This window comes from Electrona antarctica (assembly GCF_951216825.1).
Source record: "Electrona antarctica genome assembly, chromosome: 3".
Taxonomy (NCBI): Eukaryota; Metazoa; Chordata; class Actinopteri; order Myctophiformes; family Myctophidae; genus Electrona; species Electrona antarctica.
In genome coordinates, this window is record NC_136808.1 from 50814740 (window position 1) to 50839433 (window position 24694).

A 24694-nucleotide genomic window follows, 5' to 3' on the forward strand; every position below is an offset into this window, starting at 1 on the left:
GTTTGTGCCACATTTTCACGATTCTTCTAAAATAGCAGACCTACAAGCTCATAGCGCGGCACTCGGTGGTGCGCTATGAGCTTGCAGATCTGCTATTTTTCAATAGCTAAAGTATAACATAAGGCTTCAAACACCAAAAGGGGTTCCCGCCCAGAATGGGTTAAACTGTTCATACGCAGGGTTAGGCGAGACAATGATTTATTTAGTGTGCGATACGATCATCAATGTTTTCACCAGAAAAGCAATCAGTGGGGCGGCTATTATCTATTATCAGGCACCGGAATCCTAAAAGCAAGTCATTTCTGGACCGAAATGACTTATGAGCGTAATCTCCCCCTCTTTCCTAAAGAGTGGCTGATGATTACATCGCTGTCATTAGTGAGGATGGATATTTCCACATTCAGAGTCCCGTTGCAAAGCCCTCGCCCTCGCCCTTTCCTCCTCCCGTTGCAAGCCCTCGCCCTTTCCTCCTCGCAGACACTGATATAGTGAGTGTTGACTGAGGTGGGGTGGGGGCCACGGGGTGGGGGTGGCTGTTTTCACCCTTGCTTTTGTAGCCGTTAATAACTGTATTGTTGAGGCTCTACACAGCAGACTGTACTGTAACAGAGCGATCATTAGCTCTCCCACGGGAGGCCTGTCCCCGACTCCCCTCTCTACTCAAGCCCATCTGCTCATCGTGTCGCTCCTGAGCTGAGGTCACACAGACCATCCAAAGCTAATGCAGGCCTACGTACAAATGAAGTGAACTGAATGCAAAGTTTTGGAGAGCTAGAGAAATAATGGCCACTGGCACAGGGTGTGTGGGACGTACCTGACACATTTCTCAGGGGACCCAATGCACTCAATATGCTAGGTAATGGCACCTTTCCACTGCGTGGTACTGACTCAACCCGACTTGACTCTATAATTGACTGTAGTCTCTTTTGGTACCAGGTACAGCCACTGCAGATGGTAACCTCTCGACGTAGCTGGTCGTCATAACGGCATCAAACCCTCTTCGTAGGACACAGCTAAAGACTTTTGTCAAGAAATAGGCCATGCTTTTACTCAATATTGTAGTGGCCCTAGAGGGGACTCCTTAAACCCCATGTGACTTGAGTGGTTTGATCCTTAGATCCCCACCCTCTAGCTAGCCTCTAACTGTCTTCATGTGTTGCAATTAAAGCATATGATTCCTTGGAGCCAAAGGGAACCTAAACAGTAAGTCAAGTTACAGTGTTACATAAAATGAAAAAGGGAGGCCCAACTCTTGGTGGTCTTGCTGCCAACAGCAGTATTGTAAGTGTCATTATTGTCTCCACCAGGCCGAAGGCATGGGGAGAGAGTATGTTTTGCACTCCGTCAGTGTGTGAGTCCGTGTGTGCGTGCGTCCGTGCGTGCGTGCGTGTACAGCTAATCTCCGGCACCGTTAACCCGGTCGGTGCCAAATTTTGCACGCACACCCCCTGGATGCCAACGATGAACCTCTGCCCAACGGCCTGTTATAGCGCCACCAGGAGGCCGACTTTTGAAAAACACATTTTTATGATATAACTCCTCCAGATTCTGTCCAAAAATCCCACAAATCGTTACACAGTATCTCTATAGTCATGTGTTCAAGACGGATCTGTCCGATATTTCATATTCCATCCTAATTGGCTAACATTGGCTTTCAAAGTTTGCAGGATTGGCCCGTTTTGAACAAAAAGCCACAAATCATGAACGCAGCGTGCAATTTACGTGAAATCTTTCACAGACTTTCCTACTAGGCTGAGGAATATATCCCACCCTTTTCACATTGGGCTGTTATAGCGCCACCAACAGGTGGATTTTTGGAACAAAATGCCTCAAATCATCCAATTGCCATCCAAGGCGTAAGAAGAAATTTTATAGCGCCACCAGGAGGCCACAACCTGACCTGCCCTGGAGACCTGTCCTATTATAGGTGTGGTAAATATCGCTTTAATAAAAATGTTGCGCCAGTGTGAACGCACATTACCTGAATGAAGGATGGCCTATGGCCAGAGGGAGTGACACCATTACTCACCCTGACACCCAGCTCTACGTTCTCTCCCCCGTAGACTTCCATCCCTTCATCCAGCAGACCAATCTCCTCAAAGTACAGCCTATCCACCACAAAGCAACCAATCAGGGCAGGGCTCCTGGAGGATCAAAGGGGATGGAAATGGACAATCAATTTGGTATTGCTCACTGTACAAGTAATATTTGTAGTAGACAAAGTGCCCATTGTATAGTGAGAGCAGGGTGCGGGGGGGAATCGACTGCCAGTCGAACGTGAAAGAATTTGGACCAAGATAGGAAGAGATTATTTCCCTAAAGAGCTTGGATTTCAAATCCTTACATCCATCCATCTTCAACCGCTTATCCGTAGTCGGGTCGCGGGGGCAAAAGCTCCACCAGAGTGCTCCAGACTTCCCTCTCCAGAGCAACATTAGTGACTTCCTCCTGGGGGATCCCGAGATGTTCCAAGGCCAGTTGGTCAATGTATTTCCTCCAACTGTGCCTTGGTCTGCCCCCCGGGGGTCTCCTCCCAGTGGGACGTGCCTCGAGGACCTCCCTAGGGAGACGCCCGAGAGGCATCCTAACCAGATGCCCGAACCACCTAAACTGGCTCCTTTCCAGGCGAAGGAGCAGCGGTTCTACTCCGAGTCTCTCTCGTGTAACTGAACTTCTCACCCTATCTCTAAGGGAGATGCCAGCCACCCGTCGAAGAAAACTCATTTCGGCCGCTTGTATTCGCGACCTTATTCTTTCGGTCATGACGCCACACTTACACAACTAAATAAACATTACGAGAGATTATATCAAGTGATTGTGATGCGTACCTGATGGGGGCGCTGTTGTTGCTCTTGTGCCACCAGGATTTGGGTGGGTTGAGGTAGCGACACCACAGCTCCCAGTCAAAGCCCTGGGCAGACAGTGGATACTCTTCAATCTCAAATGTGTCATATTTGATGTTATCAAACGATGGGGAGATTATGCGCGTCCTGTCCTCTTTAATCCTCAGTAGAATTGGTTCAGCCCTTCAAACAGACATTTAAAAGTATTCAGTATGATATGATGCATTAATCCTCAGTAGAATTGGTTCAGCCGTTCAAACAGACATTTCAAAGTATTCAGTGTGATATGAGTTGGTTCAGCCGTTCAAACAGACATTTCAAAGTATTCAGTATGATGTGATGGTTCAGCCCTTCAAACAGACATTTAAAAGTATTCAGTATGATGTGATGCTTCAATCCTCAGTAGAATTGGTTCAGCCGTTCAAACAGACATTTCAAAGTATTCAGTGTGATATGAGTTGGTTCAGCCGTTCAAACAGACATTTCAAAGTATTCAGTATGATATGAGTTGGTTCAGCCGTTCAAACAGACATTTCAAAGTATTCAGTATGATATGAGTTGGTTCAGCCGTTCAAACAGACATTTCAAAGTATTCAGTGTGATATGAGTTGGTTCAGCCGTTCAAACAGACATTTCAAAGTATTCAGTATGATATGAGTTGGTTCAGCCCTTCAAACAGACATTTAAAAGTATTCAGTATGATATGAGTTGGTTCAGCCCTTCAAACAGACATTTAAAAGTATTCAGTATGATATGATGCATTAATCCTCAGTAGAATTGGTTCAGCCCTTCAAACAGACATTTAAAAGTATTCAGTTTGATATGATGCATTAATCCTCAGTAGAATTGGTTCAGCCCTTCAAACAGACATTTAAAAGTATTCAGTTTGATATGATGCATTAATCCTCAGTAGAATTGGTTCAGCCCTTCAAACAGACATTTAAAAGTATTCAGTTTGATATGATGCATTAATCCTCAGTAGAATTGGTTCAGCCCTTCAAACAGACATTTAAAAGTATTCAGTATGATATGATGCATCAATCCTCAGTAGAATTGGTTCAGCCCTTCAAAAGTATTCAGTATGATGTGATGGTTCAGCCCTTCAAACAGACATGTAAAAGTATTCAGTATGATATGATGACTTTGATCTCTGTCACCTTTGTGAACACGTTTATGTAAATGCAAAGGAGCACAATGCCAATGCATTTCGAAAGGCACTTCTATTAACCCATTTTGGCCTGACGTCGAAATTTAAAAAAATGTCTTCTAAATCATGACAGTTTTCTGAAAAACCTCATGTTTCTGTATCAGTGGTGCTCAATATTTCATGTCAAGGACCCCCAAAAATATCTGGATTTGGCCGCCGACCCCAATCTCAAAATATGTTCTTCCAGGGACCCCCCAGAAGCAAAGATTTTAGTTAAAAACGTTCGCTCTGAAAGAATATATTATTCAAAGATGTGCGCCACATTTTCACGATTTTTCCAAAATAGCAGACCTACAAGCTCGTAGCGCGCCACTCGGTGGCGCGCTATGAGCTTGTAGATCTGCTATTTTTCAATAGCTAAAGCATAACATAATGCTTAGTTAAAACACTAAAAGGGGTTCCCGCCCAAAATGGGTTAATGTATTGTGCATTCATATTGTGCAGTATATATAGTCTCAGATTAGTGAGAGAAATGAAAACGTCCGTTTCAATCAAATGGCTTTCAAAGGGAAAACGGCCCTGGGTGCTAAAAGTGTTATTCTTTCTGTGCCCGTCTGCACATTCCCCGTTCAGTGGCATATGATTGGCAGATCAAGTCCTGAAGTCCCCTTTCAGAGCAGTCCACAGTGGATCACTTTATTTTATTCAACTACACAGCAAGTAGATATTACCGTATCGGCCGGAATATAAGACAACTGATTATAATACGACCCCCATTTATATTTTTACTGGAATAAAAGGTTGTCTTATATTTGGCACAATACGGTATATGTGATTACAAGGCTGCTGCTAAATACATTTATGCGAAACAGCTACTGTATATAACGCTCAAGCCCAATTGATGTGTGCTCATTACTGGTAATTGGATCAGATTACATAAAAGTATGATCTTATGAACAAGAATTCCAGGTGATGCTACTTGTGCGACGGAGATTTAATTCCACAGCAGGTGAACAAAAGCAGCGTTTCGAATGTTGTTCAAATTCCCTTGACAGATTTGGGTCAGCCTGTTGAGTGCACAATTATCTGGTAAAGTAAGAGTAAGTCTGGCAGAATAATGATTGTACTCCAGGCAGAGATGTGTAGGGGCTAACACACTAACATAGAGTGCACGCCACGCGTACACATTGGTGTGTAGGGGCTAACACACTAACATAGAGTGCACGCCACGCGTACACATTGGTGTGTAGGGGCTAACACACTAACATAGAGTGCACGCCACGCGTACACATTGGTGTGTAGGGGCTAACACACTAACATAGAGTGCACGCCACGCGTACACATTGGTGTGTAGGGGCTAACACACTAACATAGAGTGCACAGCGCGCGTACACATTGGTGTGTAGGGGCTAACACACTAACATAGAGTGCACGCGTACACATTGGTGTGTAGGGGCTAACACACTAACATAGAGTGCACGCGTATACATTGGTGTGTAGGGGCTAACACACTAACATAGAGTGCACGCGTACACATTGGTGTGTAGGGGCTAACACACTAACATAGAGTGCACAGCGCGTGTACATATTGGTGTGTAGGGGCTAACACACTAACATAGAGTGCACGCCACGCGTACACATTGGTGTGTAGGGGCTAACACACTAACAGAGTGCACGCGTACACATTGGTGTGTGTGCTGCATGTGCGTGTGTATACTCAAGGATTCAAAAGTAGAAATTATAAAGTACATTGAAAATAGCACACATCTACATGCTCACAATGTGTCGCTCTGAGCTTGTGCTATTTTCACTATATTTGAAATAGGGCTAAAGTGGTTAATTCATAATATGTGGTTAATTCTTGGGACCGAACGTTTCGGTCCCAGGAGTCCCTTCCTAGAAATGGAGTGGACTCAAAAGTACAATATTTCGATTTCAAATGTGGCAGAGTGAAAGTGTGTGTGTGTGTTTGTGTGTGTGTGTGTGTGTATGCGTGCGTGCATCCGCCTGTGTGCGTGTGTGTGTGTGTGTGTGTGTGTGTGTGGGGGGGGGGGGGGGGGTTGGTTGAGAGAGACAACAAATCTATATCTCTACAATAAGTACGGTCTTTACAGAACAGTGTGGTGAATGTATAGTGAACAATAACTAACCCAACGCAGCAGAGCATGGATGTGTTGTGGTGAATGTAGTGAACAATAACTAACCCAACGCAGCAGAGCATGGATGTGTTGTGGTGAATGAAGTGAACAGAGCTAACCCAACGCAGCAGAGCATGGATGTGTTGTGGTGAATGTAGTGAACAGTGCTAACCCAACGCAGCAGAGCGTGGATGTGTTGTGGTGAATGTAGTGAACAATAACTAACCCAACGCAGCAGAGCATGGATGTGTTGTGGTGAATGTATAGTGAACAGTGCTAACTAACCCAACGCAGCAGAGCATGGATATGTTGTGGTGAATGTAGTGAACAGAGCTAACCCAACGCAGCAGAGCGTGGATGTGTTGTGGTGAATGTAGTGAACAGAGCTAACCCAACGCAGCAGAGCGTGGATGTGTTGTGGTGAATGTATAGTGAACAGTGCTAACTAACCCAACGCAGCAGAGCATGGATATGTTGTGGTGAATGTAGTGAACAGAGCTAACCCAACGCAGCAGAGCGTGGATGTGTTGTGGTGAATGTAGTGAACAGAGCTAACCCAACGCAGCAGAGCATGGATGTGTTGTGGTGAATGTAGTGAACAGTGCTAACCCAACGCAGCAGAGCGTGGATGTGTTGTGGTGAATGTAGTGAACAGAGCTAACCCAACGCAGCAGAGCATGGATATGTTGTGGTGAATGTAGTGAACAGTGCTAACCCAACGCAGCAGAGCGTGGATGTGTTGTGGTGAATGTAGTGAACAATAACTAACCCAACGCAGCAGAGCATGGATGTGTTGTGGTGAATGTATAGTGAACAGTGCTAACTAACCCAACGCAGCAGAGCATGGATATGTTGTGGTGAATGTAGTGAACAGAGCTAACCCAACGCAGCAGAGCGTGGATGTGTTGTGGTGAATGTAGTGAACAGAGCTAACCCAACGCAGCAGAGCGTGGATGTGTTGTGGTGAATGTATAGTGAACAGTGCTAACTAACCCAACGCAGCAGAGCATGGATATGTTGTGGTGAATGTAGTGAACAGAGCTAACCCAACGCAGCAGAGCATGGATGTGTTGTGGTGAATGTAGTGAACAGTGCTAACCCAACGCAGCAGAGCGTGGATGTGTTGTGGTGAATGTAGTGAACAGAGCTAACCCAACGCAGCAGAGCATGGATATGTTGTGGTGAATAAAGTGAACAGTGCTAACCCAACGCAGCAGAGCGTGGATGTGTTGTGGTGAATGTAGTGAACAGTGCTAACCCAACGCAGCAGAGCATGGATATGTTGTGGTGAATGTAGTGAACAGTGCTAACCCAACGCAGCAGAGCATGGATGTGTTGTGGTGAATGTAGTGAACAATAACTAACCCAACGCAGCAGAGCGTGGATGTGTTGTGGTGAATGTATAGTGAACAGTGCTAACCCAACGCAGCAGAGCGTGGATGTGTTGTGGTGAATGTATAGTGAACAGTGCTAACCCAACGCAGCAGAGCGTGGATGTGTTGTGGTGAATGTAGTGAACAATAACTAACCCAACGCAGCAGAGCATGGATGTGTTGTGGTGAATGTAGTGAACAATAACTAACCCAACGCAGCAGAGCGTGGATGTGTTGTGGTGAATGTAGTGAACAGTGCTAACCCAACGCAGCAGAGCGTGGATGTGTTGTGGTGAATGTAGTGAACAGTGCTAACCCAACGCAGCAGAGGGTGGATGTGTTGTGGTGAATGTAGTGAACAGTGCTAACCCAACGCAGCAGAGCGTGGATGTGTTGTGGTGAATGTATAGTGAACAGTGCTAACCCAACGCAGCAGAGGGTGGATGTGTTGTGGTGAATGTATAGTGAACAGTGCTAACCCAACGCAGCAGAGGGTGGATGTGTTGTGGTGAATGTATAGTGAACAGTGCTAACCCAACGCAGCAGAGGGTGGATGTGTTGTGGTGAATGTATAGTGAACAGTGCTAACCCAACGCAGCAGAGCGTGGATGTGTTGTGGTGAATGTATAGTGAACAGTGCTAACCCAACGCAGCAGAGCGTGGATGTGTTGTGGTGAATGTAGTGAACAGTGCTAACTAACCCAACGCAGCAGAGTGTGGATGTGTTGTGGTGAATGTAGTGAACAATAACTAACCCAACGCAGCAGAGCATGGATGTGTTGTGGTGAATGTAGTGAACAGTGCTAACTAACCCAACGCAGCAGAGTGTGGATGTGTTGTGGTGAATGTATAGTGAACAGTGCTAACCCAACGCAGCAGAGCATGGATGTGTTGTGGTGAATGTATAGTGAACAGTTCTAACCCAACGCAGCAGAGCATGGATGTGTTGTGGTGAATGTATAGTGAACAGTGCTAACCCAACGCAGCAGAGCGTGGATGTGTTGTGGTGAATGTAGTGAACAGTGCTAACCCAACGCAGCAGAGCATGGATGTGTTGTGGTGAATGTATAGTGAACAGTGCTAACCCAACGCAGCAGAGCGTGGATGTGTTGTGGTGAATGTAGTGAACAGTGCTAACCCAACGCAGCAGAGCATGGATGTGTTGTGGTGAATGTAGTGAACAGTGCTAACTAACCCAACGCAGCAGAGCGTGGATGTGTTGTGGTGAATGTATAGTGAACAGTACTAAGCCAACGCAGCAGAGCATGGATGTGTTGTGGTGAATGTAGTGAACAGTACTAAGCCAACGCAGCAGAGCGTGGATGTGTTGTGGTGAATGTAGTGAACAGTGCTAACTAACCCAACGCAGCAGAGCGTGGATGTGTTGTGGTGAATGTAGTGAACAGTGCTAACCCAACGCAGCAGAGCGTGGATGTGTTGTGGTGAATGTAGTGAACAGTGCTAACCCAACGCAGCAGAGCGTGGATGTGTTGTGGTGAATGTAGTGAACAATAACTAACCCAACGCAGCAGAGCGTGGATGTGTTGTGGTGAATGTAGTGAACAGTGCTAACTAACCCAACGCAGCAGAGCGTGGATGTGTTGTGGTGAATGTAGTGAACAATAACTAACCCAACGCAGCAGAGCGTGGATGTGTTGTGGTGAATGTAGTGAACAATAACTAACCCAACGCAGCAGAGCGTGGATGTGTTGTGGTGAATGTAGTGAACAGTGCTAACCCAACGCAGCAGAGCGTGGATGTGTTGTGGTGAATGTATAGTGAACAGTGCTAACCCAACGCAGCAGAGCGTGGATGTGTTGTGGTGAATGTCTAGTGAACAGTGCTAACCCAATGCAGCAGAGCGTGGATGTGTTGTGAGTGACTCACCAGCCTACGTTGAACTCTACATGGGCATCAAACAGGGCAACGACTGGCGCGGTGGCAGCCCTCCACCCACTCACCCGAGAGCGGATCAGGCCTTCCTGCTTGGAATGACGCACGAACTTAATAAAACCTGGTCGCTGGTTATTCGTTTCTGAAATAAAGTCCTGCAGCTTCTCCTTCAGCTCATCTGCACACAAAAGCACAAAAGCGCACGCACGCACGCACGCACGCACGCACGCACGCACGCACGCACGCACGCACGCACGCACGCACGCACGCACACGCACACGCACATTACTGATACAGTAGGACATGAAACATTACCAAGTTTTTCAAGATACCTCGTGAGAGGAATAGGTGAGTACGTAAGTGAGAAATAGCTGCTTAGAAGCTCTCTTTTTTCCTCCCACAGGACCTCCTCCTGTGTTTCCACTGCTATACTGCTATAACTCTATTATTATTATATTACTGCAGCTATAGGAGGTCAAAGTACTCATGGTCCAATGCTTTGATCACTGAACCAAACCAGAAGCAGCTTGAGTCAGCGTTCCAGCATGCCATGGGTCTTGCTGTACATGAGGGGATATTGCAATAATGACGACTCAGCCCCTATTATGTTCAACAACACGAGTGGTCCTCCTTGCTGCTGCCAAGCCCAGACTGTTGTTTTTTGGGAGTATGTAGACGACCACATGCCTCCATGTGCCTCCATGTGCACATGGATGGAATCGCCATGCTGCTCCTTTTCACCCGACAGCAAGGAACGTCACCATAGGAGACTGTAACATTGTGCGGGGAGGTTTGTAGTGGGAGTTTCAAGATGAGAATACTACACTTCCTTAAGAAGCATAGGAAGCAAGGCTTCCACCTGTTGATTGCCTGTCAAGATGACCTATTCTTACCCAAGACCCATGTTTGACCATGTCGACTGACCACTGACCACACCTCAAAAGTATTTGTGCTTCTTCATTGTGTCTACACTCCTTGTAATAAAAGTGACATTGTTTCAGTCCACTCTCGACCTCGATTATTTCCTAAAGACTCTGATATGAGTTATTAATAATCCACCACAGGTTCACGCCATTTCTCCCAGGTTCCCCTCCCCGGCAGAACAAGCAGCATCACCATCCAGTAGGAGTCGCTCATGCAGCGACAATCCCACACAATCCCTTCATGCCGGCATCCCACCCTCGAACACTGGCGACTGTTTGCTTTGGAGCCTGGCCAGTTCGGAGGCAACTCTGCCGTGAATCGGCTGAGGAACGGTATTATTGTAAGCTTCATCACTGTTGCATAGTACAATGTATTGAATATATTTCTTTAGGTGATTTAAAAAAAAATCATCTTTATAATGACGCTTGGAATTGCCTGGCTCTCTTGCAGCATAATTTCAATGAATTTTCAATCAATCTCAGTGAATCACCGAATCCTAGAAGACAGATGTCCATAATGGAAGCGTGCGGTTGCGGTATACCATTCATTTCGAGGAGTATAATTATAGTTTTATACACACTGAAATTCAGAGTCACGTACAAAATGCCAGCAAAGTCAGCCAGGTGCTTCACAAAACCATGATTACAAAACAATACTCTTACTGTACTACACTGTAGACTGTAGTATTAACCCATTTTGAGCGGGAACCCCTTTTGGTGGTTACATACATTATGTTATATTTTAGCTATTGAAAAACAGCAGATCTACAAGCTCATAGCGCGGCACCAAGTGCCGCGCTATGAAAAATCGATTTTTCGTTTAACGAAAAATCGTTAAAATGTGCCTCAAATCTTTCAGAAAATTGTCATGATTTAGAAAACTTTTTTTTCTTTCTTAAATTTCGACGTCAGGCCTGAATGGGTTAACATGATGAAGCTGTGTGGGAGATTTCATTTGTCACACGTGTTTCATCACACCCTTTCCTATAAATAAAATTGCCTTGTCTTGTCTTTTATAAAACACCTTTGACTCTGCTTTCCCTGTCGAGCGAAAATGGATCTGAACCCCCCCCCCTACCAGACACATGCTTGTTTATATCCGACAGCCCATCAATCAAGTCTCATAAAACCCACCATACAGAAACAGCAAAATCCCTAAAAGTCAGCAAAACACAGCAATTATCTAGTAACATTTTACTTTGCACGGTTATGGATTATAAACCGAGTGGAGATGTCTATTATTTATAATAGACATTCTTATAGTCTTCTATAGACACCAGGCAGTAACAAACTACCCTCTTATGGCTGACATTATTATGGTATTAATGATTAAATACAGTTATATTGCTACATGGTTAATTACATTTTATGTTTTTTTTGTCAATCATAATTGTGTTACTGTCAGATCCAATAGTTACATTATATTAGACTGTTTATTAGGATATTAATGATTAAATACAGTTATATTGCATATTACATTTTAGGTTTTTTTGTCAATCATAATTGTGTTACTGTCAGATCCAATAGTTACATTATATTAGACTGTTTATTAGGATATTAAAGGCTTATAGTGCTGCTGAGTATTGGGTTCTGTCCAGTTTGACATTTTCAATACAGTATAATTCACCTGATGTCTCTGAGTGACTGAGACAGGAACCTTCAAAACGTTGCGACAGTTTCCGCTCGGACTGAAACAATGAGCCAGGATGTGTGCACACGCACACACAAGCGCACACAAGCGCACACACGCACGCACGCACACACAAGCGCACGCACGCACACACAAACGCACACACACACAAACGCACGCACGCACGCACACACACACACACACTCTTGATTTGTTCTATTTCCTCTGTTTGACCAAGCTTATCCTTGGGCAATGAGTGTCCTTCATCAATCCACTAGGAACAGGCCTGTAACAAGTACAAATGTTTCTTTTTTCCTCTTCTCTATAGAGATTGATCAGAGCAGACGGATGATTCACACTAACCCTTTCTGGAAGATAAAACTAAATCCTCTTATCTCCAGGTACAGGAAGATAAAACTAAATCCTCTTATCTCCAGGTACAGGAAGACTTTCCAGCTGATGACGTTTCACCACTTCTAGCCATTCATATATCATTTAGTAATTTAATCCATTTAGGCCTGACGTCGAAATTTAAAAAAAATATTTTTAAAATGTATTATTTTTCTGAAAAACCTCATGTTTCTGTATCAGTGGTGCTCAATATTTCATCTGAAAATATGTTGTTCCAGGGACCTCCCCAGAAGCAAAGATTTGAGTTAAAATGTTCACTCTGTAATAATATATATTCAAAGATTTGAGGCACATTTTCACGATTTAAAAAAAATAGCAGACCTACAAGCTCATAGCGCGCCACTCGGTGGCGCGCTATGAGCTTGTAGATCTGCTATTTTTCAATAGCTAAAGTATAACAGAATGCTTAATTAAAACACCAAAAAGGGTTCCCGTCCAGAATGTGTTAAATTAATGCATACTACAGTGTAGATAATTACAATATTCAGAAGTGTGAAATGTGGAAGTAAGAATGATGAAGTGTAATGTTTCATAACGAGATCATAATAAAGCACGCTGAGTAACGGCTTCATTACCCCTGGAAAGCCTGATGACCAAGAACATCAATCTGTTATGACTTATATGGTGTTGTAGGAAACAAGCTCAGTTGGAAAGGCTTTGGAATGCAATACAATTCAAGGAACAAACAAGGACTATGCCACCAAAATGTGGAACGCCCTACCAACAGTCATTTAAAGACATGCGAATCCCTTGACTCCTTCAAAACCGCTCTCAAAGGGCACCTACGGACGGCTGCAATTAGAAACTGGCCCCGTAAAATCTGAATCCCCCCCCACCCCTTTTTCCCCTCACTGTATATGTTTCTTTTCCCTTTTTATGATGATTTCCTGTTTTTACTATATAGTTGTGTATATTCGTACGTCTCTAAATGTTTTGATGAATTGAACAAGGTGGACCCTCTTGTAAACAAGTGTAATGCTTTATGGTGTCGTCCACTCACTGTTAACAGCCTTTGTATTGAGTTGTACTTGAAATGTACTGTAATTCTGCAAACTGTTAATAAATCAATCAATCAATCAATCAATCTTATATTTTTGTAGCAAAAAGTGACAACGTAGAGGGTGAGTGATAATCATGCTACCCTTCATAATTATTATATAAAACATGAAATAATAGCAGAAATAAATAAACAACAGAATGCTGGATGCTATAGTTTACTTGTCACTTGGTTTACTTTATTACGTAAAATCCTGAGTGTTCATTTAATTCTGAGAATTTGACTGTACTGTAATCACTATTTGTGTAATATGAGTCATGGTACTGTATGTGACTCAATGCACACATGTATGGAGATCCATGCTGTGCATGGCTGCTGATGTACGTTTCTAAATTCAAAACAGGTCCTTTGTGACATCTGTCATAGCTGCAAATCTTATAATCCAGAGGTGGTGGGTGGGGTGGGACCAGACGTCATCATTCATCATTGTTAAATGACAATCTGTGCACGTTGCAGTGTTCGCCGCAGCTGTGATCTGGGCGTCCTACTATTATCTCCTCTAAACTCTTGTTTACTGTATAGTAAAAGGAAGAAGTAAGAACCTCCACATTTTGTCATTGTCTCCAAAGCATGGCACGGGCCTTATAGTTACAAACAAGACTTTTCCGTTCACTTCAGTTATGAAATTATGAATCGTGCGACAGTCTGTCTAAGGGCCGATTCATACTCCTATTTTATCGCTGTTTCGGCGCTGTAGTGCCGAAATGATTTCGGCTCGTCAGAAATTTTCGGTAGCACCGAAGAGCCGACTTTAGGACGGTACCCGCCCCCCGAACCTCAAATGACGTCACATTGTAGGCTCTACAGAGCCGAACCCACTTTTATTCGGCTCTAAAATAGGAGTATGAATCGGCCCTAACAGATGTGCCCCTGCCCCGTCACAGCCAAACAGTCATGCATGTCTCGAGAGACATCTTCCAATTAAGGAGGAATCAGCTAGGTCAATTTTCCCTTCTTTTCCCTCGGTGGGTACCTTGTCTCATGCATGCTAATGTCCTTTTGGGGGTGAACTCTGGTGGTGGCAGACGACTATTGTAACCCTTCAGATGTCTGGGAGGTTTAGCCGCATGGGAGGATGCCTTAACCCATTCTGACCTGAGATCAGATTCTAAAAATGTCTTCTACTGTACATCCTGACAGTTTTCTGAAATACCTGTTTCTGTATCAGTGGTGCTCAATATTTCATGTCAAGGACCCCAAAAAAATGATATGTAATTGGCCACCGACCCATATCTGAAAATATGTTGTTCCAGGGACCCCCCCCAGAAGCAAAGATTTGTGTTAAAAACGTTCCTTCTGAAAAAATATATATTCCAAAATTTGCCCCACATTTTCACGATTTTTCAAAAATAGCAGACCTACAAGCTCGTAGCGCGCCACTCGGTGGGGGTTCCCGCCCCAAAATGGGTTAAACAACCTCTGGACCAGAGCAGTGGCTGACTGTGACGGTCAATAGATGGATAGATAATATTTCCAATCTTGAATGTCAAAGAGTCAAAGAGATTCCTACCAGAAGGCTTCTGTCAGTCCTGAGGCAAACAGATTGAAGTGTCATTAGCAAAATGTCAACGTGTGACTTGGGTCCCCGAAGCAGCTAAAAGGGGATTGTCCCTGCCTTACAATGACATGTTGATACAAATCTGAGACATTGTGGGATATGATCATCCACTTGAGCTAGGAGACCAGGGAGTAACCTTTTAGCATTTTCCTCCACTCACTTCTGGAAAGATTTTTTTTCTCTCCCCTTCCTTTTTTATTGTTTAACCTTTGTTTAACCAGCCCAAGTCATTAAGAACTGGCGGCCTGAAAATAATCAAAGGCTCTTGAGGGAAGGGATGAGGGCTAAAATAAATGAAATGTCAAAAGGTGAAAAGACAGAAGGCAGCAACAGCAGCACACATACATCCAAAGATTTCCAAGCAACACTACATCATGACAACAAGCATTACATAAATCATACTATACCGTCTAAGAACAAAAACATCGGGCAGACTAATACCACATTAGGCAATACAACAACAAGAGTAGCATACACAAGCAGTACGACAAACAGGCAAAACAAAACAGTGACGGCAAGAGAACAAAAATATACATGCGAAAACAACAATGCATGGTAACTTTAGATACGGCATCACGTCTCAGCTTTCTGGGTAATAACACCGTAACACAATAGTGGCATGAGGGGGAGGATCGGGCTGTTCTTACACAGCTCACTGAGCTGAGAATTTTACTGTACTGTAATCACTATTTGTGTAATATGAGGCATGGTACTGTATGTGACTCAATGCACACATGGAGATTGCTATTTTTGAAAAATCGTGAAAATGTGCCTCAAATTTGGAATATATTTTTTCAGAACGAACGTTTTTAACTCAAATCTTTGCTTCTGGAGGGTCCCTGGAACAACATATTTGCACATGGGGGTCGGAGGCTTTCTGGGTAATAATATGGCACCGTAACACAATAGTGGCATGAGGGGGAGGAGGGCTGTTCTTACACAGCTCACTGAGCTCACACAGCCATGGAACATGATTCCTTTCAGCTGCAGGATACAAGATGTAAGAGATAATGAATCTGAGACATATATGCTGTATTGTTTGTATAGATTATTTCACTACGAATGTTTTTTTCATGATAAACCCTTACCTATTCTGAGGACCTTCATTATACCCATTTTGGGCGGGAACCCCTTTTTGGTGTTTTAAATATACTTTAGCTATTGAAAAATAGCAGATCTACAAGCTCATAGCGCGGCACCGAGTGCCGCGCTATGAGCTTGTAGGTCTGCTATTTTTGAAAAATCGTGAAAATGTGCCTCAAATCTTTGAATATATATTATTACAATGAACATTTTTTTTAACTCAAATCTTTACTTCTTTCGACGTCAGGCCTAAATGGGTTATTTATGTTGGTTCACCTCTAAACGTCCAGTTTCCTTGTTACAAGAACCACAGTATAGTCTACAGTGCTTTGCCTCAACATTGACACAGGCTTTTCATGGCTCGGCTTGCTGTCATGAAAAGGTATTTTATTTAAGTATTTACTCTAACTTTACCATAGGCTTCTTTTCACAGCTGACGTCAACTCTATCAGACATCAGGGATGTACCAGCAGGGGTGGCAGTATAGCCATTACTACGAACATGGAAGCCAACCGTTTCCTCATTAATACGCACAGCACTGAGTGAACAAAGCACAGCGATCCAAAGTTCAGAGCATAAGCCGGATGCCTTCTAGACTATGCGTTGTTTAGGCTACGCCCTGTCAAATGGGCTGTAATCATTAGGGATCATGAATGCAGACACAGAGATATGTGCAAGTACTTCATTACCTTATGCTGGATGCTCGTCTACCTCGAGGCAGATTCCCTGTCTGTCTGTCTGTCCCACTAATTAGTATTTTTCTTCTACGGTATAGTTCAGATCCAATGAGCACAACTGCTAATTAATAACATGAAAGACTTATAGTAGACAGTGGAAAGGAAGCAGACAAAGAGCATTGCAGTAATTAGTAAGAACGTGAGATTACCACTCAGACATACAGTATGTAGGCTGAAGGCTAACAGAGCATCATCCACCATGACAAATCCCACCAGTGTGCCGTATATGCTCAGAGCAGAACGAGATGTGAGCTGTACCACGGACCACCTACTAACACTTTATTATAGAAGACACGTTCAGGTTTTTTTTTTTGTCTTTTTCTTTTTCTGAAATGTACACTCTGAAGAGATATTGCCCTTTGCCCCTGTTAAGTGTTGACTTGATCCCATATGTAGTCCTTCTGAGGAAAGCAAGGATTTTACAGAGACTTTGGAGATGGAATCACTTGGAGGGGGGAGGGAGGGAAGAGGGGTGGAGAAAAAAAATCACACCCGTGTGAACTGAGTGGTGTAAGGTCTTATATAGACTGATCAGCTGTGGTCTGACGTAATGTCTGACGTAATGAAATCATAGCAACCGTGCTCATTTTTTGAGTGGTGTAAACCACTCCTACGACTGGCTTTGTTAGTGTACGTGTCTGTCTGTCTGTTCGTACCAAAAAATGAGCATGGTTGCTACGGTCACCCAGTTCACACGGGTGTGATTTCATTACGTCAGACATTACGTCAGACCACAGCTGATCAGTCTATATAAGACCTTACACCACTCAGTTCACACAGGTGTGATTTTTTTTTTGGTACGAACAGACACGGGTACAAAGCCAGTTGTTGGAGTGGTTAATTCCCAGGGAAAAAATCCTGGGAATTGCACTTGTGTCATATGTTTACTTAGAAATGCTATCTATACTGTACTGCTTTTTCCAAATAAAAAAAATATTATAAAAAAAAAAAAGAATACACGTTCAGTCCTACATGTATACTCTGTGTGGTTGCTCATTTTAACCCATTCTGGACTGAGGTCGATTAAAACAAAGTCTTCGTAATCCTAACATTTTTGAGAAAAACCCATGTTTCTATGTCAGTGGTGCTCAACCTTTTTCATGTCAAGGACCCCCAGAATTATCTCTATTGGGCCACGGACCCCCATCTCAAAATATGTAGTTCCAGGGACCCCCCCAGAAGCCAATATTTTAGTTAAAAATGTTCGCTCTGAAATATATATTCAAAGATTTGCGCCACACTTTCACGACTTTTCAAAAATCGCAGACCTACAAGCTCGTAGCGCGCCACTCGGTGGCGCGCTATGAGCTTGTAGATCTGCTATTTTTCAATAGCTAAAGTAGAACAGAATGCTAAAAACACCAAAAAGGGTTCCCGCCTAAAATGGGTTAACCACTCAAGTGTCCCTATTCTTTGATCGGCAAAAAATAGATCTACAAGGCCTCACAACACATTGCTTTGTTTCTCACCACTGTTGCTGTTGTCGTCTACCAGGACGATCTCTTTGAGGAGATGAGAAGGTGTTCTGCTCATGGCGGAGTGGATAGACCGCAGGATGACCGACAAGGCCTCGTTCACGAAGATGAAGACGACGCTCACTTGAGGAAGAAGATGTGAAGGATATGTGATGTTCCTGCATCTGTGGGGAGTGGGACAGATACATCATTTGAAAATGATATCATAGCGCAGCGTATATAGTGGAGATTAATCGGTCAGTCTATAAATTGGTCAATGTATAGATTTTCTGTCTTGGGAGACTTATATTATGGCTCATAGCACTTTTTAATTTAGAGTAAATAATGAACTTGCAATGCATGGAAAAAATAGAGCTATAACGTCAAGTCAAGTCAAGTCAATTTTATTTATATAGCACATTTAAAAAAGCAGTTGACCCAAAGTGCTTTCCAGAAATAGGTAGACCGTAGTCTATCACAGTGCAATAATAAAACATGTAATCCAGAGCCCGGGCAGGGGCCCTGTCCAGAGCGGGGGCCTGTCCAGAGCCCGGGCAGAGGCCTTTTGTGACGGTTCTGGACAACCGACCCGACACCGGGCACTGCACTCCCTGTGGGCGTGTGGGACGTGTGAATCGAATTTGAAGTCGGTGGGGCTAACGGTTCTCGAGTTGTGCATTACAGCCGTACACACAGACAGACAGACAGAGACATGGTGCATTACAGCCGGACACACAGACAGACAGACAGAGACATGGTGCATTACAGCCGGACACACAGACAGACAGACAGACAGACAGACAGACAGACAGACAGACAGACAGACAGACAGACAGACAGACAGACAGAGACATGGTGCATTACAGCCGGACACACAGACAGACAGACAGAGACATGGTGCATTACAGCCGGACACACAGACAGACAGACAGACAGACAGACAGACAGACAGACAGACAGACAGACAGACAGACAGACAGACAGACAGACAGACAGACAGACAGACAGACAGACAGACAGACAGACAGAGACATGGTGCATTACAGCCGTACACACGGCAGACAGACAGACAGACAGACAGACAGACAGACAGACAGACAGACAGACAGACAGACAGACAGACAGACAGACAGAGACATGGTGCATTTATAGATAGATTTCTACATTCATTTCTTGTATTATAATTTAATTTGAACACAGCGCAAATGTAAACACAACCTAACAGGACTACAACTGGAAATTATTATGGAGATATCAGATGTTTGTCCCGCTGCTTCCGGGTTCATCGTTTCTGCCTGAGACAGACCAGATGCAGGTAGGAGGAGGGAACTGGTGAACTCAATACTGCCGCAATCTGGCGGAGTCAGGTTACGCCAAAATGTCCGCAACACAAACATGAAATGCCATTGACAATCAATCAATTTACGTCATCTTGTCCCCACACGTCTCATATTTGCCATCGACAATGAAAGGAGAAATTAGGTCAAATGTCCGCTAAATATGACGATGATAAGAGCACCCCTCACTTCACACGGGTGTGATTTTTTAAATTGTATTTGAGTAGACACTACCCAATCAATCAATCAATCAATCAACCAATCAATCAACTTGATTTCATTGATCTACATATTTATACAGTGAGAAGCGCACAGGGATAAGTGCTGCTCCTAAAATGAATAAAAATAAGTAAATAACACATTGTGTATTTGTATGTTTTTGAGCAGCAATCTACCTGTATGTATGCTACCTGTAATCTTACCCATCAGGTCTGAGGTCTGGGATGGTCCTGTCTAAAGACAGGCGGTCACTAAGGTAGCTGTTATAACCATAGTACTGGAACGACTTCAACGCTATCCTTCGGTTGTCCGGGCCCAACTCCTGGCCCCAGTGGGCAAACAGTGACGAGTCCGAGAATGACGTCTCAATCTGATCATTTTCTCCCCTCCCTGGAGTCTCTGTAGGAGGTGCAAGAAGACAAAAAAAACAAAACATATTATGGAATATTGTGAAACAGATAACACCTATTTCTAACATATAACATCTCTGTGCTAAATCATATTTTCTTATTCTCTGCAAAATAAGGAATGTGCCAGTGGCCAATCAAGCAGAGCAGTCTGATGAGATCATTCTTTGGTGGCACAGTTCAGCATGGGTGTATGTTTGCAGCTGAGGAGCATGCTGGTATCTGACTCTGGTAGTGCATTGAGCACATAATGGAGCATTTTCAAAGATTTGTCAAGGAAGGTCCAACAGGGTAAACTAAACACAGATGCAACTAATAAAATGTTAGTACATTTGATTAGGTGCTATGCTATGAAATGTTCCACAGATCATTTGATCTGTGGAGGTCATTTTGCACTGAAACGGGTTCAGTGCAAAATCCCTGGTTGGATTCCAGCTGCAGACCTGTGGTGCATGTCTTTATTCATGTCTACTATGTGGTGCATGTCTTTATCCATGTCTACTATGTGGTGCATGTCTTTATCCATGTCTACTATGTGGTGCATGTCTTTATCCATGTCTACTATGTGGTGCATGTCTTTATTCATGTCTACTATGTGGTGCATGTCTTTATCCATGTCTACTATGTGGTGCATGTCTTTATCCATGTCTACTATGTGGTGCATGTCTTTATCCATGTCTACTATGTGGTGCATGTCTTTATCCATGTCTACTATGTGGTGCATGTCTTTATCCATGTCTACTATGTGGTGCATGTCTTTATCCATGTCTACTATGTGGTGCATGTCTTTATCCATGTCTACTCTCAGGTTTTAGACCTGTGGTGCATGTCTTTATCCATGTCTACTATGTGGTGCATGTCTTTATCCATGTCTACTCTCAGGTTTTAGACCTGTGGTGCATGTCTTTATCCATGTCTACTATGTGGTGCATGTCTTTATCCATGTCTACTATGTGGTGCATGTCTTTATCCATGTCTACTATGTGGTGCATGTCTTTATCCATGTCTACTCTCAGGTTTTAGACCTGTGGTGCATGTCTTTATCCATGTCTACTCTCAGGTTTTAGACCTGTGGTGCTTGTCTTTATCCATGTCTACTCTCAGGTTTTAGACCTGTGGTGCATGTCTTTATTCATGTCTACTCTCAGGTTTTAGACCTGTGGTGCATGTCTTTATCCATGTCTACTCTCAGGTTTTAGACCTGTGGTGCATGTCTTTATCCATGTCTACTCTCAGGTTTTAGACCTGTGGTGCATGTCTTTATCCATGTCTACTCTCAGGTTTTAGACCTGTGGTGCTTGTCTTTATCCATGTCTACTCTCAGGTTTTAGACCTGTGGTGCTTGTCTTTATCCATGTCTACTATGTGGTGCATGTCTTTATCCATGTCTACTATGTGGTGCATGTCTTTATCCATGTCTACTATGTGGTGCATGTCTTTATCCATGTCTACTCTCAGGTTTTAGACCTGTGGTGCATGTCTTTATCCATGTCTACTCTCAGGTTTTAGACCTGTGGTGCATGTCTTTATCCATGTCTACTCTCAGGTTTTAGACCTGTGGTGCTTGTCTTTATCCATGTCTACTATGTGGTGCATGTCTTTATCCATGTCTACTCTCAGGTTTTAGACCTGTGGTGCATGTCTTTATCCATGTCTACTCTCAGGTTTTAGACCTGTGGTGCTTGTCTTTATCCATGTCTACTATGTGGTGCATGTCTTTATCCATGTCTACTCTCAGGTTTTAGACCTGTGGTGCATGTCTTTATCCATGTCTACTATGTGGTGCATGTCTTTATCCATGTCTACTCTCAGGTTTTAGACCTGTGGTGCTTGTCTTTATCCATGTCTACTATGTGGTGCATGTCTTTATCCATGTCTACTCTCAGGTTTTAGACCTGTGGTGCATGTCTTTATCCATGTCTACTCTCAGGTTTTAGACCTGTGGTGCTTGTCTTTATCCATGTCTACTATGTGGTGCATGTCTTTATCCATGTCTACTCTCAGGTTTTAGACCTGTGGTGCATGTCTTTATCCATGTCTACTCTCAGGTTTTAGACCTGTGGTGCTTGTCTTTATCCATGTCTACTCTCAGGTTTTAGACCTGTGGTGCATGTCTTTATCCATGTCTACTCTCAGGTTTTAGACCTGTGGTGCTTGTCTTTATCCATGTCTACTCTCAGGTTTTAGACCTGTGGTGCTTGTCTTTATCCATGTCTACTATGTGGTGCATGTCTTTATCCATGTCTACTATGTGGTGCATGTCTTTATCCATGTCTACTATGTGGTGCATGTCTTTATCCATGTCTACTATGTGGTGCATGTCTTTATCCATGTCTACTATGTGGTGCATGTCTTTATCCATGTCTACTATGTGGTGCATGTCTTTATCCATGTCTACTATGTGGTGCATGTCTTTATCCATGTCTACTATGTGGTGCATGTCTTTATCCATGTCTACTATGTGGTGCATGTCTTTATCCATGTCTACTATGTGGTGCATGTCTTTATCCATGTCTACTCTCAGGTTTTAGACCTGTGGTGCTTGTCTTTATCCATGTCTACTCTCAGGTTTTAGACCTGTGGTGCATGTCTTTATCCATGTCTACTCTCAGGTTTTAGACCTGTGGTGCATGTCTTTATCCATGTCTACTCTCAGGTTTTAGACCTGTGGTGCTTGTCTTTATCCATGTCTACTCTCAGGTTTTAGACCTGTGGTGCATGTCTTTATCCATGTCTACTCTCAGGTTTTAGACCTGTGGTGCTTGTCTTTATCCATGTCTACTATGTGGTGCATGTCTTTATCCATGTCTACTCTCAGGTTTTAGACCTGTGGTGCATGTCTTTATCCATGTCTACTCTCAGGTTTTAGACCTGTGGTGCTTGTCTTTATCCATGTCTACTCTCAGGTTTTAGACCTGTGGTGCATGTCTTTATCCATGTCTACTCTCAGGTTTTAGACCTGTGGTGCTTGTCTTTATCCATGTCTACTATGTGGTGCATGTCTTTATCCATGTCTACTATGTGGTGCATGTCTTTATCCATGTCTACTATGTGGTGCATGTCTTTATCCATGTCTACTATGTGGTGCATGTCTTTATCCATGTCTACTATGTGGTGCATGTCTTTATCCATGTCTACTATGTGGTGCATGTCTTTATCCATGTCTACTATGTGGTGCATGTCTTTATCCATGTCTACTATGTGGTGCATGTCTTTATCCATGTCTACTATGTGGTGCATGTCTTTATCCATGTCTACTATGTGGTGCATGTCTTTATCCATGTCTACTCTCAGGTTTTAGACCTGTGGTGCATGTCTTTATCCATGTCTACTCTCAGGTTTTAGACCTGTGGTGCATGTCTTTATCCATGTCTACTCTCAGGTTTTAGACCTGTGGTGCTTGTCTTTATCCATGTCTACTATGTGGTGCATGTCTTTATCCATGTCTACTCTCAGGTTTTAGACCTGTGGTGCTTGTCTTTATCCATGTCTACTATGTGGTGCATGTCTTTATCCATGTCTACTCTCAGGTTTTAGACCTGTGGTGCATGTCTTTATCCATGTCTACTCTCAGGTTTTAGACCTGTGGTGCTTGTCTTTATCCATGTCTACTATGTGGTGCATGTCTTTATCCATGTCTACTCTCAGGTTTTAGACCTGTGGTGCATGTCTTTATCCATGTCTACTCTCAGGTTTTAGACCTGTGGTGCTTGTCTTTATCCATGTCTACTATGTGGTGCATGTCTTTATCCATGTCTACTATGTGGTGCATGTCTTTATCCATGTCTACTATGTGGTGCATGTCTTTATCCATGTCTACTCTCAGGTTTTAGACCTGTGGTGCATGTCTTTATCCATGTATACTCTCAGGTTTTAGACCTGTGGTGCTTGTCTTTATCCATGTCTACTATGTGGTGCATGTCTTTATCCATGTCTACTCTCAGGTTTTAGACCTGTGGTGCTTGTCTTTATCCATGTCTACTATGTGGTGCATGTCTTTATCCATGTCTACTCTCAGGTTTTAGACCTGTGGTGCATGTCTTTATCCATGTCTACTCTCAGGTTTTAGACCTGTGGTGCTTGTCTTTATCCATGTCTACTATGTGGTGCATGTCTTTATCCATGTCTACTCTCAGGTTTTAGACCTGTGGTGCATGTCTTTATCCATGTCTACTCTCAGGTTTTAGACCTGTGGTGCTTGTCTTTATCCATGTCTACTATGTGGTGCATGTCTTTATCCATGTCTACTATGTGGTGCATGTCTTTATCCATGTCTACTATGTGGTGCATGTCTTTATCCATGTCTACTATGTGGTGCATGTCTTTATCCATGTCTACTATGTGGTGCATGTCTTTATCCATGTCTACTATGTGGTGCATGTCTTTATCCATGTCTACTATGTGGTGCATGTCTTTATCCATGTCTACTCTCAGGTTTTAGACCTGTGGTGCATGTCTTTATCCATGTCTACTCTCAGGTTTTA

General features: G+C 43.4%; 1 protein-coding gene across 1 annotated transcript in view; it reads right to left on the minus strand.

The window, feature by feature from the left end:
- Positions 1 to 24694, minus strand: part of galnt18b (UDP-N-acetyl-alpha-D-galactosamine:polypeptide N-acetylgalactosaminyltransferase 18b) — a 130274-nt gene that overhangs the window by 37186 nt on the left and 68394 nt on the right. Inside the window, exons 2-6 of the mRNA XM_079497249.1 lie at positions 20007 to 20202; positions 18263 to 18432; positions 9389 to 9572; positions 2829 to 3026; positions 2030 to 2144 (exon numbers count right to left, since the gene is read on the minus strand). Of these exons, the coding sequence (XP_079353375.1) occupies positions 2030 to 2144; positions 2829 to 3026; positions 9389 to 9572; positions 18263 to 18432; positions 20007 to 20202 (863 nt within the window). The remainder of the gene's footprint in view (positions 1 to 2029; positions 2145 to 2828; positions 3027 to 9388; positions 9573 to 18262; positions 18433 to 20006; positions 20203 to 24694) is intronic.